The sequence below is a fragment of the Oryx dammah genome, unplaced genomic scaffold, assembly GCF_014754425.2.
Source record: "Oryx dammah isolate SB20612 unplaced genomic scaffold, SCBI_Odam_1.1 HiC_scaffold_19, whole genome shotgun sequence".
NCBI lineage: Eukaryota > Metazoa > Chordata > Mammalia > Artiodactyla > Bovidae > Oryx > Oryx dammah.
The window spans coordinates 79219880-79235852 of record NW_024070203.1 but is presented as its reverse complement, the minus strand read 5'-3'; the positions used below and the strand labels follow the sequence as shown (position 1 = coordinate 79235852).

The 15973-nt window shown below is 43.0% G+C and overlaps 1 protein-coding gene across 1 annotated transcript in view; it reads left to right on the top strand.

Moving 5' to 3' along the window:
* The window catches only part of SDC2 (syndecan 2), a 128671-nt gene extending 119075 nt beyond the window's left edge, over nt 1-9596 (top strand). Inside the window, exons 4-5 of the mRNA XM_040261033.1 lie at nt 5945-6080; nt 7198-9596. Coding sequence (XP_040116967.1) covers nt 5945-6080; nt 7198-7361 — 300 coding nt within the window. The 3' untranslated portion in view covers nt 7362-9596. The remainder of the gene's footprint in view (nt 1-5944; nt 6081-7197) is intronic.
* The last annotated feature ends 6377 nt before the right edge of the window (nt 9597-15973 follow it).

The window sequence follows — 15973 nt, the reverse complement described above, 5'->3', positions numbered from 1 at the left end:
GGCTGAAGTTTCAAATCCTGCTGTTGTTGTTCAGTTGCTCAGTCATGTCTGACTCTTTGCTACCCCATTCACTGCAGCACGCCAGGCCTCCCTATCCCCTCACCATCTCCCAGATCTTGCTCAAACTCATGTCCATTGAATCAGTAATGCTATCCAACCACCTAATCCTCTGTCATCCCTTTCTTTTCCTGCCTTCAATCTTTCCCAGCATCAGGGTCTTTTCTAATGAGTCTGCTCTTTGTATCAGGTGGCCAAACTATTGGAGTTTCAGCCTCAACATCAGTCCTTCAAATGAATATCCAGGGTTTATTTCCTTTAGGGTTCACTGGCTTGATCTCCTTGAAGTCTAAGGGACTCTCAAGAATCTTCTCCAACACCACAGTTTGAAAGTATCAATTCTTCGGCCCTCAGCCTTCTTTATGGTCCAACTCTCACATCCATACATGACTACTGAAAAAACCATAGCTTTGACTAAACGGACCTTTGTTGGCAAAGTAATGTCTCAAGTCCTAGATCTGGTCAAGTGTCTTAGCTTCTCTGACCCATTTCTCTTGGGTCCTTGGGAAGATTAAATGTGAGGGCATGCAGCATGGCCCCTGAGACTCAGTAAGCACTCTGTAAGCCTTCATGGAAGTCGGTTAGAGCAGTAGAGACTGGGGCAGTTCCCCAAGGGAAAGTGTGGAGTAACAGCGGCAGGAGACTGCAGACAGTGGAGGATAGCATGCTGCTTAGGAGAGCTTGGAATCACAGGTGTCCCTGCTTGGTGCTCACCCATCTGTTGGTTAGAAATGAGATGCTGCCAGGGTTTAACAGCAGACAGGATGTGGAAGACTGTCATGAAGGTAGGGACAGGGTGTCTCTGGAGTGAGAAGTGCCCCCTCTGCAGGCAGGACTGCGCATGGGCTTCCAGCCCGATGACGCCCCTCCCTTTCCCACACTGCACTTATTTTTCCCTTCCCCTACCCACAGTGCATTTGTTTTTCCCCGCCCCTTCCCACAGTGCACTTGTTCTTCCCCTTCCCACAGTGCACTTGTTCTTCCCTGCCCCCGCTAACCTCCTACGCACGCCACTCCCCACACGAGCACATAGGCTGGGGAGGAACAGGGCTGGCTAGGTTTCTTCAGATGTGGAGCAGCCAGGACAGTCCTCTCCAGCCTGGAGTGCTCTCTGTTGGATGAAGGGCCTGTTTCCGTTAGCGGTAGACCAACTCCACAGGCCAGGCACTAGAAGAAGGAGCTGTGAGCCGTGAGGCAGACACATCTGGCTCTGTGTGGTAGCTGCTCCAGAAATGGATTCTGTTGAATGAATGGAAAGAAAAAGGGAGAAGAGAAGTGAAAAGCAACAGGTGCAGCTGAGGGTAGGTCATCCAGGGTGGCCGCTGAAAGATGCATCTGACTGTACTGCATGTATATGTGACCACTTGTCGTGACTGAATTCCCTGAGGTCAGGAACCATTAGGACTCACTAGCTTGAGACACGGAGAAGGCAATGGCACCCACTCCAGTACTCTTGCCTGGAAAATCCCATGGACGGAGGAGCCTGGTGGGCTGCAGTCCATGGGATCAGGAAGAGTCGGACACGACTGAGCGACTTCACTTTCACTTTTCACTTTCATGTACTGGAGAAGGAAATGGCAACCCACTCCAGTGTTCTTGCCTGGAGAATCCCAGGGACAGCGGAGCCTCGTGGGCTGCCGTCTATGGGGTAGCACAGAGTCGGACATGACTGAAGTGACTTAGCAGCAGCAGCAGTTTGAGACAAGAAACTCAGTTTTGGCTTTTTGTGGTAGAGTTTTTATCTTCAGGAAAACCTAATTTGACATAGAGCTGTCTGGTCAGTTGACAGCAATAGGTTGAAAATTGATGTAAGTTTTAAAAAATTGACTTTAAGGGAGTAATTGTGTCAGATTGAAATAAAAAAGATAGCTGTTTGGCAGATGAGCTCAGAAATGAAGGACCCCGAAACATTTTAATATATCCTTGGTATCGTTTGTTTTTGATGTAGTAATAATAAAAGTTCATCCATTTGTGGGAGGTTTATTGAGTGCTACTCATTGTGTCGAACACTTTTTGCAGTACTTATCATGATAATATTAGTGATGAAATTTTCTATTTTGTAATTACATGGCACAGCTGAATTAAACATTGCCTTTCGGATACCATTAATACAGACTTTGCTTTTGAGTGGGCGTCACAGTGGCATTGATGTCACTGTTATAGATATTCTGTCCAGTTTGTTGTAAATTTATGTGACTAAAATAAAAAGAATACAGGTATCTGTTCAAGCAGAGCATTGCTCGTAACCTTTTACTCCGTTACATTTTCATGGTATCCAAAGAACCCGACATGGATATGACAGATCTTTAATTGACTTCATCTAATCATCTATGCTGCCTTTTCATAATTTCACTTTGCACACATATATGAGAGTCCAGGCATTTCAGATTAGTTCTGTACTATAGAAAGTATTCGTATTAGTCAAACTCTTCCTTTCATACAATAAAACTTGTAAATTTAAAGAGTAACTGTTCCATCCAGAGCACTCAGAAGCTTGTGCACTCATGCCTGTGAGTAGTGTGGTAGCCCCAGTTCTGTGGAGACCTCCTGTCCCCCAACCTGCAGACCCCCTGAAATGCAGGCTCATTCCTGGCTGTTGGATCAGAAGCTGAGTAAAATGGAAATGTTAACTCTCTCAAAGGATTTTAGGGATTGAAAAGACCTGAGGGGAACTCATGTGATCTGTCATATAAATGAGACAAAGATGACATGGATGAATTAAATTCCATCTCTAATGTCACAGTAGCTACTTACCTTCACCTCATTCACCACCAGAACTCACTTCTTCTTTCCCTCATCACAAACCTGGGTATCAACTTACTTGAGTTTTCTCTTCCCTTTCCTAACTCTCCCTTAACTGTTAATGTGCAGTGAAAAGTCTCCTAGATTAGAATCCAGACAATTCATTTTCTCATCTATTGAGTTGTCTGTCCTTCTACCAGGCATCCAATTAACAGTGGGCTTTCCATGAGAAGAATGGAGGAATTGAGGCAGAATACTGTCAATGAGCTTTTCTCTTTGCTTTCCCTTGGTACAGGAAAGCCAGGGGAGACCTTTATTTTTTTTCTCTCACAATAATGTAGCTGCTGCTGCTGCTAAGTTGCTTCAGTCGTGTCCGACTCTGTGCGACCACCAGGCTTCCCTGTCCCTGGGATTCTCCAGGCAAGAATACTGGAGTGGGTTGCCATTTCCTTCTCCAATGTATGAAAGTGAAAAGTGAAAGTGAAGTCGCTCAGTCGTGTCGGACTCTTAGCGACCCCATGGACTGCAGCCCACCAGGCTCCTCCGTCCATGGGATTTTCCAGGCAAGAGTACTGGTGCGGGGTGCCATTGCCTTCTCCACACAATAATGTAGAGAATAGTGAAGTTTGGAATGCATGTTGTATGGCAATGAAATGATCATTTTCCTGTAGCCTCTGCTTTTTGTAAGTCATGGCAGTTTGAGGGTTAAGTCAGTACAGGGTTTTCGTGTGGCTTAGGAAAATAAGACAGGCATTCTTTATCATGCTTTATTATACGTCATCTTCAATGGAAACAAGTCTAGTGCTCTGTCCACTGAGGCAAGGCCACTGACCTGGAGCTCAGATGGATACACCTAGTGATCCTTCTTGGAAACATTGATGACCTTAAGGCACCCCAGAAAGGTGAGGTCTCTATGCTTTTTAACCCCCTAGGCTAAGTAGCTAGTGGCCATATTGGATGAATGCTGGCCTTCAAAAAGCCATCAGGCATTTAACTGGGCCACAGCTTAGAATCCTAATGAAGGTGGTTGGCTGCTCTTAGGAAGAGTAGTAAAGCTAAAAAATACTTTTGTCTACAGTAAGAGACCAGTGGAATTGACTGTTTTTTGTCAGTAGTGTTAGCCAACAAGAATTTGAGCCTGATAGAGAAGAACCAACTCATTTGAACTGAGCTTATCTAATTCAGTGGTTCTCAAACTGTAGAATTATCTGGAGAGCTTTAAATAAGTACCAACAATAAGTGGTGCTAGTTTTACTCAGTCCAGAAGAATGAAATAGTCTCTAGTGGTGGTCTTTTATATATATATGTATTTTTTTTTCTTTAACTTTTCAGGGATTTCAGATTTCAGTGTAATCTTAGGTCATTTGTACACAATGGCCAACATTGGTGCTGAAGGTTAGAAAGCCAACAGATGATTTATGTGATGGTATAATGGGCTATAAAGTGTTCTGGAAGATCAGGGCTTTGTGAAGGACAAATGGACAATGAAAGAAGTGAAAATTTTGTATTGGAGCTAGAAGAAGTGTATGAACCGAGGCACACATGTTAAGAATCAGTTTTGGTAAGTAAGTGGTAATAGAGATGGCTTGTCACGGCTTCCTACTGGAGATTAAGCAGTGGCCTTGGGAGATGGATTGGAAGCCACCCAACGCATGCAGTTGGGTATGATGTGGTAAAGACCTAGATAAGGCCTCAGGAATGAGAATCCATGGAAGACACTGAATTTGAAGGGATGGTGAAAGGCAAATTGAAAGGACTATATATATATATATATGTATATATATATATATATATAGACTTCCCTGGTGGCGCAGACGGTAAAGTGTCTGTCTACAATGTGGGAGACCCAGGTTCCATCCCTGGGTTAGGAAGACCCCCTGGAGAAGGAAATGGCAATCCATTCCAGGACTATTGCCTGGAAAATCTCATGGACAGAGGAGCCTGGTAAGCTACAGTCCACGGGGTCGCAAAGAGTCGGACATGACTGAGCGACTTCACTATCACTATATATATATACATATATACACACACACATATATATATGATATACGAGGTGTCACTTAGTCATGTCCACCTCTTTGCGACCCTGTGGACTGTAGCCAGGCAGGCTCCTGTGTCCATGGAATTCTTCAGGCAGGAATACTGGAGTACGTTGCCATGCCCTCTTTCAGGAGATCTTCCCAACCCAGGGATTGAACCCAGGTCTCCCACATGGCAGGCAGATTTTTTACCATCTGAGCCACCACCAGGCAAGCCCATTGAAAGGACTGTGACATACCAAAAGATATAACTTGAAATGTGCCAAAATAACTTTGGGGGCCCAAGAGAATAGTAGTTACTATTGATGAAAATGGGGAGGGGGTCAATCTGTTATGATGGAACAGCCAAGGATGAGGGTCCTGTAGGGTTCTGGTAGGTAGGAATAATGCTGCCCGGAGGTGAGATGGTGAGAGTTGTAGAATACTCAAGAAACTGAGAGTGCCCTTCACTGGACAGATAGAAAAAGTGAGGCCCAGAAAAGTAGTGGATCAGGGCCACACAGGAGCTCTTTACAGAACCCAGGCCCCCCTGAAGTCTAGATTCTAATCCAGGGTGTGGTGAAGGTGTAAGAGTGAATAAATAGTGGGGATCATCACAGATGAAGCCTGTTGGCTGTGCCCCACAGAGCAGGCAGAGCCCTGGGAGAACACTCAGGGAGAATGCCTGCAGGGAAGCTGCCATCATAGGACCCCAGGTCGCAGAAAGGTGATGAAGGAGTGAGTTGAATTGGGTAATGTTGTTGGGTTGGAGCAGCCAGAAGGGGATGGTGGCCAGAAGACTGAAGAGTGGTAAGAAGGCTAGAGATCCTTGTGAAATGTCAGCTTAGAGAATAACCATGCCATTAGGGTTATTGCAAACTCAATAAGTTGTCCATCTTGCCTGTACATGTGATGGGTGTTGTATAAAACCATGAACAATGTGAGTCCACCATAGGACTAACACATTGGTATACACATCACACAAAGGGACTATTTCATTTATTTTCTAAACCCAGTGTTTGGAAAAAAAAAAAAACAAAACTTGGGAAAGTACTTACTATTTCTTTCTTCCAGCACATTAAAAGAAGATTTTTATAATCTTTCTTCTTTTTTTTTGCCTATACCAGTCACCTGAAGAAATTGATAAGGAAAAAGTTCACCTCCCTGACTCAGAAAGGAAAATGGACCCAGCTGAAGAGGATACAAATGTATATACTGAGAAGCACTCAGACAATCTGTTTAAACGAACAGAAGTCCTGGCAGGTCAGTAGCCCGGTGGAGGTTCCTTAAATAGGCTTCTGTTTGTCTGAGTGATGTTCAGAAGTATCAGCGGGGTTTGCCGGATACTGAAACCTTACTACTGAAAACCATCTTGAGCACCTGTCTCATTGCAGAGCGAGCAAGGCAAGGGCTAGGCAGAGGTTGTCTCTGTTTTCTGTCAGCTCCCTCAGCCTACCCCTTGGCCTGCCATTTGAGTTGGGGTGGGGAGAGGCAAGAAGAAAGTTAAGGCCTAAATTGGTCTAGAATAGCTGGGTGTCAGGTATGGCAGAATGTGAAGCTCAGTCAGGCTTGATCCAAGACCTCCTGATCTCAAGATAAATTTAAGAGAAGAGAAGGTTCTTTATGGAGAGGGCCGTTGATACAGTGCCTACGGCACAGAAGAATGTTGTCTCTAATCATAAACAAAGTATTAACCTTTGATTTTAAAGGGGAAGATTTGCAAGATTTTAGAACACAGTCCTTTTTAAAAATTTTTATTTTATTGAAGTCTATTTGATTTACATCGTTGTGTTAGTTTCTGATGTACAGCAAAGTGATTCAGTTATACATATAATAGTTTACATCTGCTAATCCCAAGCTCCCATTCTAGCCCTCCCCCACCCCCACCCCTCCCTTAGCAACCACAGATCTGACCTCTACCTTTGTAGAACACTTGATCCTTGAGAGGAAAGTCCCAAATCCAAGATGACAAAGGAAATTTGCATGCTTTTTTCACAGTTCCCTTTGCAAAATTTAAGTCAGTTATATCATGTTTTGTGTTTTCATTGAAAAAGCAATTAGAAGATTAGATTACAAAAATGTGAATGCTGAAAAGGCTTAAGAGTTTTAAAGTATGGAACTAGTTGAGGTCACAGCCAGATTTTTTCTTAACGAGGCTTTTGGGTAATATTATTAATACTAATCAAAGGAAGTGTTATACCTCTTGAAGAATGTCAGCTTTGCTTAATTACCTGGTTGCTTCATTGAATCCAGTTTTTTTTAGTTTGGGGGTTTTCAAATTAAGCTTTTTATGAAAGTGTCGATAAATTGGCCTTAACGAAGCTAATTTCTACCATCCTTGAATCTCTTCTATAAGTAATCTTCCTTTTGTGTGTTTCAGCTGTCATTGCTGGCGGAGTTATCGGCTTTCTCTTTGCAATTTTCCTTATCCTGCTGTTGGTGTATCGCATGAGAAAGAAGGATGAAGGAAGTTATGACCTTGGTGAACGCAAACCATCCAGTGCTGCTTATCAGAAGGCACCTACTAAGGAGTTTTATGCGTGAAAACTCCCATTTAGTGTCTCTATTTATGAGATCACTGAACTTTTAAAAATAAAGCTTTTGCATAGAATAATGAAGATCTTTGTTTTTTGTTTGTTTGTTTTTTTTCATTAAAGAGCCATTCTGGCACTTTAGTGATAAAAATCCCATTGTATTTAAATCTTTTCATGTATTTCTTTAGAACAACATAAAATTCAAACTTAACATCTGCAGTGTTCTGTGAATAGCAGTGGCAAAATATTATGTTATAAAAACGCTCAGTGTACATGGAATCAGTTTAAATTTCTATGCGCAAATATGAAAAGAGTGTTTTTATCCGATGGTTCGAAGATGAAAGCTATTTCATTTGTGTCAGCATGTCTCAGAGTGACCTTATCAAGTTGGTCTTACTTTGTTAATTTATCTGTTGTTCCCCTCTCCTCTGCTCACCCTTGAAAACAAAACAAAACTCTATGCCTTTTGTAGCTGTTACGGTGCAATTTGTCTTTGGGTAATTCAGATAATGGTAATTTAGTGTATATGTGATTTTCAAATATGTAAACTTTAACCTCCACTTTGTATAAATTTTTAAGTGTCAGACTATCCATTTTACACTTGCTTTATTTTTCATTACCTGTAGCTTCAGGCAGATTTGCAACAGCAAATTAATGTGTAAAATTGGATTATCACCCCAAAACTGTTTAGTCATGTCTATCCATTCAGATCTTCTTTTGAGAGGATTTGATGTGAGTTACTGACAAGCCTCAGCAAACCCAAAGATGCTAACAGTGTTTTGAGAAGTTGCTGCAGATTCCTTTGGCCACTGTATTTGCTGATTTCTTGCAATTTGAAGGTACGAGTAGGGACTTAAGGAAAAAATCAGTTTTTGTTCTTACAAATGCATTTAAGTTGTAAACGTCTTTTTAAGCCTTTGAAGTGCCTATGATTCTATGTAACTCGTTGCAGACTGGTGTTAATGAGTATATAAAACAGTTAAAAAAAAAGTTGGTATTTTATAAGCACAGACAATTCTAATGGTAACTTTTGTAGTCTTATAAATAGACGTAAATTGTAATTTGGGAATATAAAAACTACTGAATAAATCATGTGGCCTAATATTGAAAATGTCACTGTTATAAATTTTGTACATTTTCGATCAAATGTACACTTCCCCTTTGCTAACGACCGTCTGCTCTCAAGGATGTTGTGGGTTTGATTTCTGAGTGTTCCACGGTGTCTGTAAATCAAAACCAAAGAGCTCATTTGATGAGGCTGTTTATTGTCAGATTCGCTTCTGAATTGGCCAGAGGAAATCTGAATGTCCTGTGTGTGTTTGGATGTAGATATTGGAAGGCTGCCAGGGAGGGAATTGTGAGTTTCACAACCTTTATAGAGATAGCTGATGGCAATATTGAGATGGATACCTGCTCTGGCAAATAACTTTTAGGACTATAATTTCCAAAGAACTAAAGAGGGCTTTCCTGATGTCGGTATCTATGGTTTAGTCCTCTGGATTGTTTTACCTTTGAAACTGTGCTCCGAATCTCTCCTGAAGTTTAACCGAAGAAGTAATAGATAGAATACCATAGTTCACACTATGGGGAAGCAGAGTCCCTCAGGGAGGTTCTAGGCTTCACTGCTTAGGAATGAGGTTGCCAGAGAGCAGTGATGCCTGAGGAAGAGATGGAAATGTGAGGGTACCCTGGTGTCCTGGCTGGGGACTTCCTTCTAACTGAACATTTCCTTTTTCTGTTTTACCACCAATTTTGTTTTAAAGTGTGAGCTGCCAAAGTAGGAAGAACACAGCAAAAATAGCAACCTTTCCAACATATAATTTGCTTTTAACGAAGTATGAATACTTGCTTCATTTGGAGAACATTCCCTGGAATTGCCACAGAACTCAATTAAAAAAAAAAAATTGATGCAGCACTCAGAACAGTGTTTACTTAAATTCTTAATGGCCTTAATTCTCAAAGTCCTGTCCCATCACTTACAGAATCAGTCTACTGCGGAGTGATTAAAAGGAAGTGATAGCACTTTTTAAAGCTGCACAATGTCCCTCGGTTATGGAGGTTATGAGTGTAGTGGGTATACCTCTAACTGTGCAAAGCATAGCAAAGTTCAGTTCGTAGAATATTAACTGCTTGGAATATTCATGCCAGGAAAAGGAAATTTCTGGCAATATTTTGTCACTGCTGTAAAGCAAAATATTTGTTAAAGTGCCAAAATAAAGTCTGTCATGCTGAAAGTAAAAAATCATTGTATAGACTGACATCCAGTTTTCTTCAACTCTACGTTTTCTGCTCAGTTTTTTTTTTGTTGTTGTTTTTTTAAGATTCAGTAAATACTACTATGAAAAGTGTTAGTAATGATTACCAAGTTCAGGAAAATTTTGGTAAAATATAAATATTAAAGCCAATGTGAAAATTTCCTGTTTCCTTAACCACATCTAAATGATTTCCTGTGTGTGAATATGGCTTTCTTTGAGAAGCTTGCAGTATTCAAACTGTCCCATTTTGAGCATATGTGGGTAATGGTATGAGCTCATTTTAAAAAAAGTTTCACCTGCAAGTGCCTAGTACCTGAACTTCAGGATTAGGACATGGTTAATAAAGTTGAATTTAGGTTAGACAAGATTATGGAAATTACCATCTATTAACATGAAACTTAATACTGTCAGATCAGATGTTTAAGGAATTATGTTTTGGTAATTTTTGTTTTTTTTGCAAGTAAAAGACAATATACACTTCCTTATTAAGGATATAGCCTGTTTGTCTAGGGTTTAGGAGACAGCTAAATAAGAACAAAATTAATTTACCTTGGTTGCCCTAAAAAACCAAAGGGTACAGTAACTTTGTAGTTTTTAGGAATTTATTTCTTCAATATCTCAGGTATTTTGAAACCGTAAGGAAAATTTTTAAGTGAGGAGCAAAAATATAAAACAAAAAATATTGCAGGATTAATTTTATAATCCTACACGCGTACTCAGTTGTGTCTGACTCTGCGACCCTTTGGATTGTAGCCTGCCAGGCTCCTCTGTCCATGGGGATTTTTCAGGCAAGAATACTGGAGTGGGTTGCCATTTCCTTCTCCAGGGGATCTTCCCGACCCAAAGATGGAACCCTCATCTCCTGCATTGCAGGCAGATTCTTTACTGTTGAGCTATCAGGGGAACACTAATTTTACAATAAGGATATTCTTTACAGCTTTATTATAATTACATAATGAAATGCTTGGAAAAGTGTATTAAAATGTATTTGGTTTTAAAAGGCAATGACTAAGCAAAACGACCTCTTAACTTGAGTTTTTTAAGTTCTAAGCCTCTGGCAGACAACAGTGAGACCCTCAGAGGTTTCCAATTAAAATAAATCAAGCCAGCTGATAAATAGATTTATCTAAGTAATCACTAAGGTTTTCTTCAATGCCAAAGGAGATCCAATCAGTCCATTCTGAAGGAGATCAGCCCTGGGATTTCTTTGGAAGGAATGATGCTAAAGCTGAAGCTCCAGTACTTTGGCCACCTCATGCGAAGAGCTGACTCACTGGAAAAGACCCTGATGCTGGAAGGGATTGGGGGCAGGAGGAGAAGGGGACGACAGAGGATGAGATGGCTGGATGGCATCATTGCCTCAATGGATGTGAGTCTGAGTGAACTCTGGGAGTTGATGATGGACAGGGAGGCCTGGTGTGCTGCGATTCATGGGGTCGCAAAGAGTCAGACACAACTGAGCGACTGAACTGAACTGAACTGAACTGAACTGAATATTTTATGACCGTAGTGAAATCAGAGGTTTGTTCATTTCTGGGGAATTAGACTTAGTTGGCACTGAAAACTCGATAAAACAGCTATCTGCCATTATCAGTTCAGTCACTTAGTTGCGTCCGACTGTTTGCGACCCCAAGGACTGCAGCACGCCAGTCTTGCCTATCTTTTACCAACTTCCAGAGCTTGCTCAAACTCATGTCCATTGATGCCATCCAACCATCTCATCCTCTGTCGGCCCCTTCTCCTCCTGCCCTCAATCTTTCCCAGCATCAGGGTCTTTTCCAATAAGTCAGTTCTTCGCATCAGATGGCCAAAGAATTGAAGTTTCAGCTTAAGCGTTAGTCCTTCCAAAGAATATTCAGGATTGAGTTCCTTAAGGATTGACTGGTTTGATCTCCTTGCAGTCCATGGGACTTTCAAGAGTCTTCTCCAACACCACGATTCAAAAGTATCAATTCTTCAGCGTTCAACTTTCTTTATTGTCCAACTCTCACATCCATACATGACTACTGAAAAAACCATAGCTTTGACTAGATGGACCTTTGTTGGCAAAGTAATGTTTTGGCCATATAGAACTGAAAAAACAGAATCAGAATGAATTTTGTTCCACTCTGTCTCCTAACTCTGGGCAACTTCACTCTTATTTATGGTTCTAGGATTTCATTCCTTTTTGTTTATCTGCTGCATATGGTCTTTAGCAGAGCTTTTTCTGACCAAGAAATCGTGGTGACTGTGGGAAAATTGGTTTCCTGTGAATTAGCTGGAAGGGTGTAACCTGAGCAACTGTCCTAACCCATAAATAGCAGAGTGAAGCTTTAGGCTTTGGTGCTTCAGATGTGCTGAGTGCAAGACTCATTCATTCCAATTGCCTCAACAAAATAGCACACATTAGCCACAAATGCTATGTGCAAGGCATTGGAGGTTTAATCAACAGATATTTGCCTAGTGACTTGTCCTGGGCTCCTTCCTAGAAGCTGGGAGTATAGTGGTGAACTAGGTAAACAGAAATCCTTCTCTCATGGAGTTTGGAGAGAGCTGCATAAGAGAAACAAAATTCATGGATAAAATCAACAAGTAGAAATTATCACTTGGCGGTAGTATTTCCACAATGGACCTGATGCAGGCTGATGTAAGGGACTGAGCGCTTATTTCAGCCCAGGTGGACTAGGTACGCTGTGGTCACCATCTCAAAGTCTCAACAGCTTAAAACAGGAAACATGGTGCTCATGTCACGAGTCCATGGGTTGGCAGAGAGAGCGACTCTGAACAGTCGTCATCTTCACTCCAGGTCTCGGGCCAGTGGAGGAGCCATGATCTGGAACACTGCCAGTCTCGTGGCAGAAGAAAAGTCATGGTGAAACACACAGTGGCTCTTGGGCATCCCCTCAGTGGCAATGTATATCACTTCACCCATGTTTCATTGGGCAAAGCAAATCACATGGCCACAACCAACTCCCCAGGTACAGAGAAGTACAATCCCACTCTGTGCCCCTAAGGACAGAGGTGGGCTATTTATGAACAGCTGTAATTACTACCACCTGGTCAGGAACACTCTCCAGGGGAGTAGGGCCTGAATGATATGGAGCCAAATGTGCTCACGTTAGGATGGACATCCAGGCTGTGGGATGCCTTTCAGAGGGACGGGGCTCGGCATGTTGGAGGCACAGTGAGAAGGCCAGTGGTGCCTGAGCAAGTGCACAGGTGTAGAAGAGGTGGGATAAGAGTGCTGAGATGCGTAACTACCTCCTGATTAGTCTTCTTTCTTCCACCTTTGGTCCCTTCTGTTTTAGTTCCCGTGAAGAATCTAGGCTGGTCTTTTTACGACATAAATTATTTATGTCACCTCCTTCAGTGGCTCCTGTGTTACTGAGAATAACATCCTGACTCCCTATACTTGCCCTCCAGATCTTTAGGAAATGAACCCTGGACAATGGATGTAAGGAGACAGGGCAGAGGCTGGGTGGGTGGGTAACCATGGCCAGTTCAGAGGTCATGATCGTTACCTAGCAGAGAAATGATGGTGGCTTGGCCTAAGGTGGTAATAGTGGAGACTCAGAAGCCTGGAGAGGGACTGTTGGGGAGGTGGAATCAATGGCTCTTGCTAAAAGATTGGAAGGAACAGAGAGGAAAGGAAGAAATAAGAGGTCACTCATATTTTTGACTGAGCTGGGTGATCCACATTTTGAGAAGGAGAGACTATCAGGGGGAACTGGCTGTTAAAACAAGATCTCTTTGGACCATGTTAAGTTAGAACTGTTAGACACCCACGTGGAAGTGTCTGGTGAACAATTGAATGTAAGAATCTAGAGCCCAGAGAAGGGGTCTGAGCTGGAGATGTAAATTTAGCAGCAGTGTCCATTATTGCCTGTTTGTACTCTGACTCACTTCCTTCTCTTCCCTGCTCTGCTCTGTATGGAAATTGGGGTGGGGGTGACCCATGCAAGCTATGTTCCCCAAATTTCCCTGCCAGCTGACTTCTGAGAAAGTCTGACCAGTGTTGGCAGAAGGCTAAAGATCAAGAGGAAGGGAAAACCCAGAGTACTTTCCCCTCTCCCTGCTCTGAGCAGCATCTCCAGCGTTAATGCATCTCCTCTATTGTTTGGATTCCACTGGTCCGACTCTCCTCCGAGTCCCCCCGCCCCCCCGCCACCCCCACACTGTTCCCAAACTCTCGTAAACCCCACTTTGCCCTCCTTGTCTCTCCAGCCTCAGGGAGGGTCACAGCTTCCTGCTGTTGCTCTTCTCTGGGTTATCTGACTCTCCCCGGTTTGCCCGCACAGCTTTTCCAATGTCTTTGTCAGTAATTCTCTGGATTAAATTCCCCCTGTTTTGTTACCCCGCGGGGGCTCTTTTTTCATTCCTGGCCCCCGACTGATGACACAGGAGTGAGCAGCATGCAGACGGTGGTACTAAAGCCATGGGACTAGATGAGATCATTGGAGAGGTGGACAGCAGAGCAGGAGGAAGGCCCTAGGCCTGCCTCCTCACACAGTCCTTTGCAGATGGGCCACTACCAGATTCGCTCTAGCGCTGGTCACAGGACTGGATTTTCATTTTGGCAGATGCTTAGCAGGAAATCCTCATAATGCTTGATAGGGTGCTCATTGTTGAGCACATTAATAAGCATGTTAAAGTATCTACTTCTACCAGGTCATTAATAACATACACGATGGACTGTTGTTAAAACTGGAAAAAGTCATTGGGAGGTAGTAAGAACTATCTGAATATTCAGGAAATATCTCTGTCTTCTGTGTTTACAATAGGAAAATACCAGTACACTAAACAGTAATTCTCCTACTTGTAACCTTGTCCTGGGATCATTGAAAGCAGAGCTTTATTTGTTCCTTAATTATATTCTGCTCAGGTAAATACCAGAGTAATCTGGCATTTCCTCTGCCCAGACCAATTGCAACAAAAACTGATAAAGATGGTACAAAATGTAGATGAGTTTGGCTGCCTGTCAGACCCAGAACTTGGAGATTAGGGAAGATTTCCTTTTCTGATCACCCCATATCTCCATCCTCTCCTCTTTTTTTTCTTCTTTTTCTCATCCAGTTCACTTTTTCGCATGTAAAATAAACATGATAACATACACTGCATGACCTGTTGTGGGAATTCAGTGAGGCACAGGTGGTGAGGAAATGCACTTAATACACTTTCTGGTATGGTTCTGGTAGAGCCTCATTTCAGGATCATTTATTCACCCCTTCACCAGCTGCTTCCTGGACACCCACTATGTACCAGACACACAGGTCCAGCCCTGGGAATACAGGAGCCAATGAAACAAAGTTCCCGTTCTCAAGTAACTTACATTCTAACGGGAAGAGATAGACCATAAATATGTAATGTGTCAAAAAGAAAGTCACATGTGAGCAGAGAAGAAGGAGGAGAGGGACTGAGCTATGGTGGGTATGGTAGGAGGCCTGGAGCGCTGGGGAACATTCTAGGCAGAAGGAGCAGTAAATGCCAAGACCGAGTGTATAACCAAGGAGCAAGTGGGTTAGAGACAAGTGATGGGCTGTCAGAGAAGGGCCCACATGCCAGATGATATGCAGATGGCCTTGTAGCTGAACCAAGGAGTAATGTTACCTCTCCCACGCTTACAATTCATTCTCAAAACTTAGGAGGCAACAGAATCAGCAGAAGGGCTTGTTGAAACAGATTTCTGGACCCTGCCTCCAGAACTTCTGACTCTATAGCTGAGGAGAACTCAAGAACTCTCAATCCCAACAACTTCCCAGCTGCAGCTGCTGCTGCTAGTCCCAAGGACCCCACTTTGAGAACCACTGCTTCAAACAGATTGCTTTGATTATGGTGTTGAGAACAGATTGGTTGTGGATGATGAAGGTGAAAGTGAAGTCACTCTGTCGTGTCCGACTCTTTGCGACCCCGTGGACTGTAGCCCACCAGGCTCCTCTGTCCATGGGATTCTCCAGGCAAGAACACTGGAGTGGGTTGCCATTTCCTTCTCCAGGGGATCTTCCCAACCCTGGGATCAAACCCAGGTCTCCCACATCACAGACAGACGTTTTAACCTCTGAGCCAGCAGGGAAGCCTGGTGGTGGATCTGGGCAAAAACACAAGCGGGAAGACTAGTGAGGCCGTTTCAGTCCTCAAGAAGCAGACACGACCATCACGGATGGCAGTGGCGAGAGTGGTGGATTTTGGAGAGCCAAAAAAAATGTTTTAGTCACCTCTGACTCTTCTGTGACCCCATGGGCTATAGCCCACCAGGCTCCTCTGTCCATGGAGTTCTCCAGGTAAGAATACTGGAGTGGGTTGTCATTCCCTTCTCCGGGGGATCTTTCCAACCCAGGGATTGAACCCACGTTTCGCACATTGTAGGCAGAGTCTTTACTATCTGAGCCAC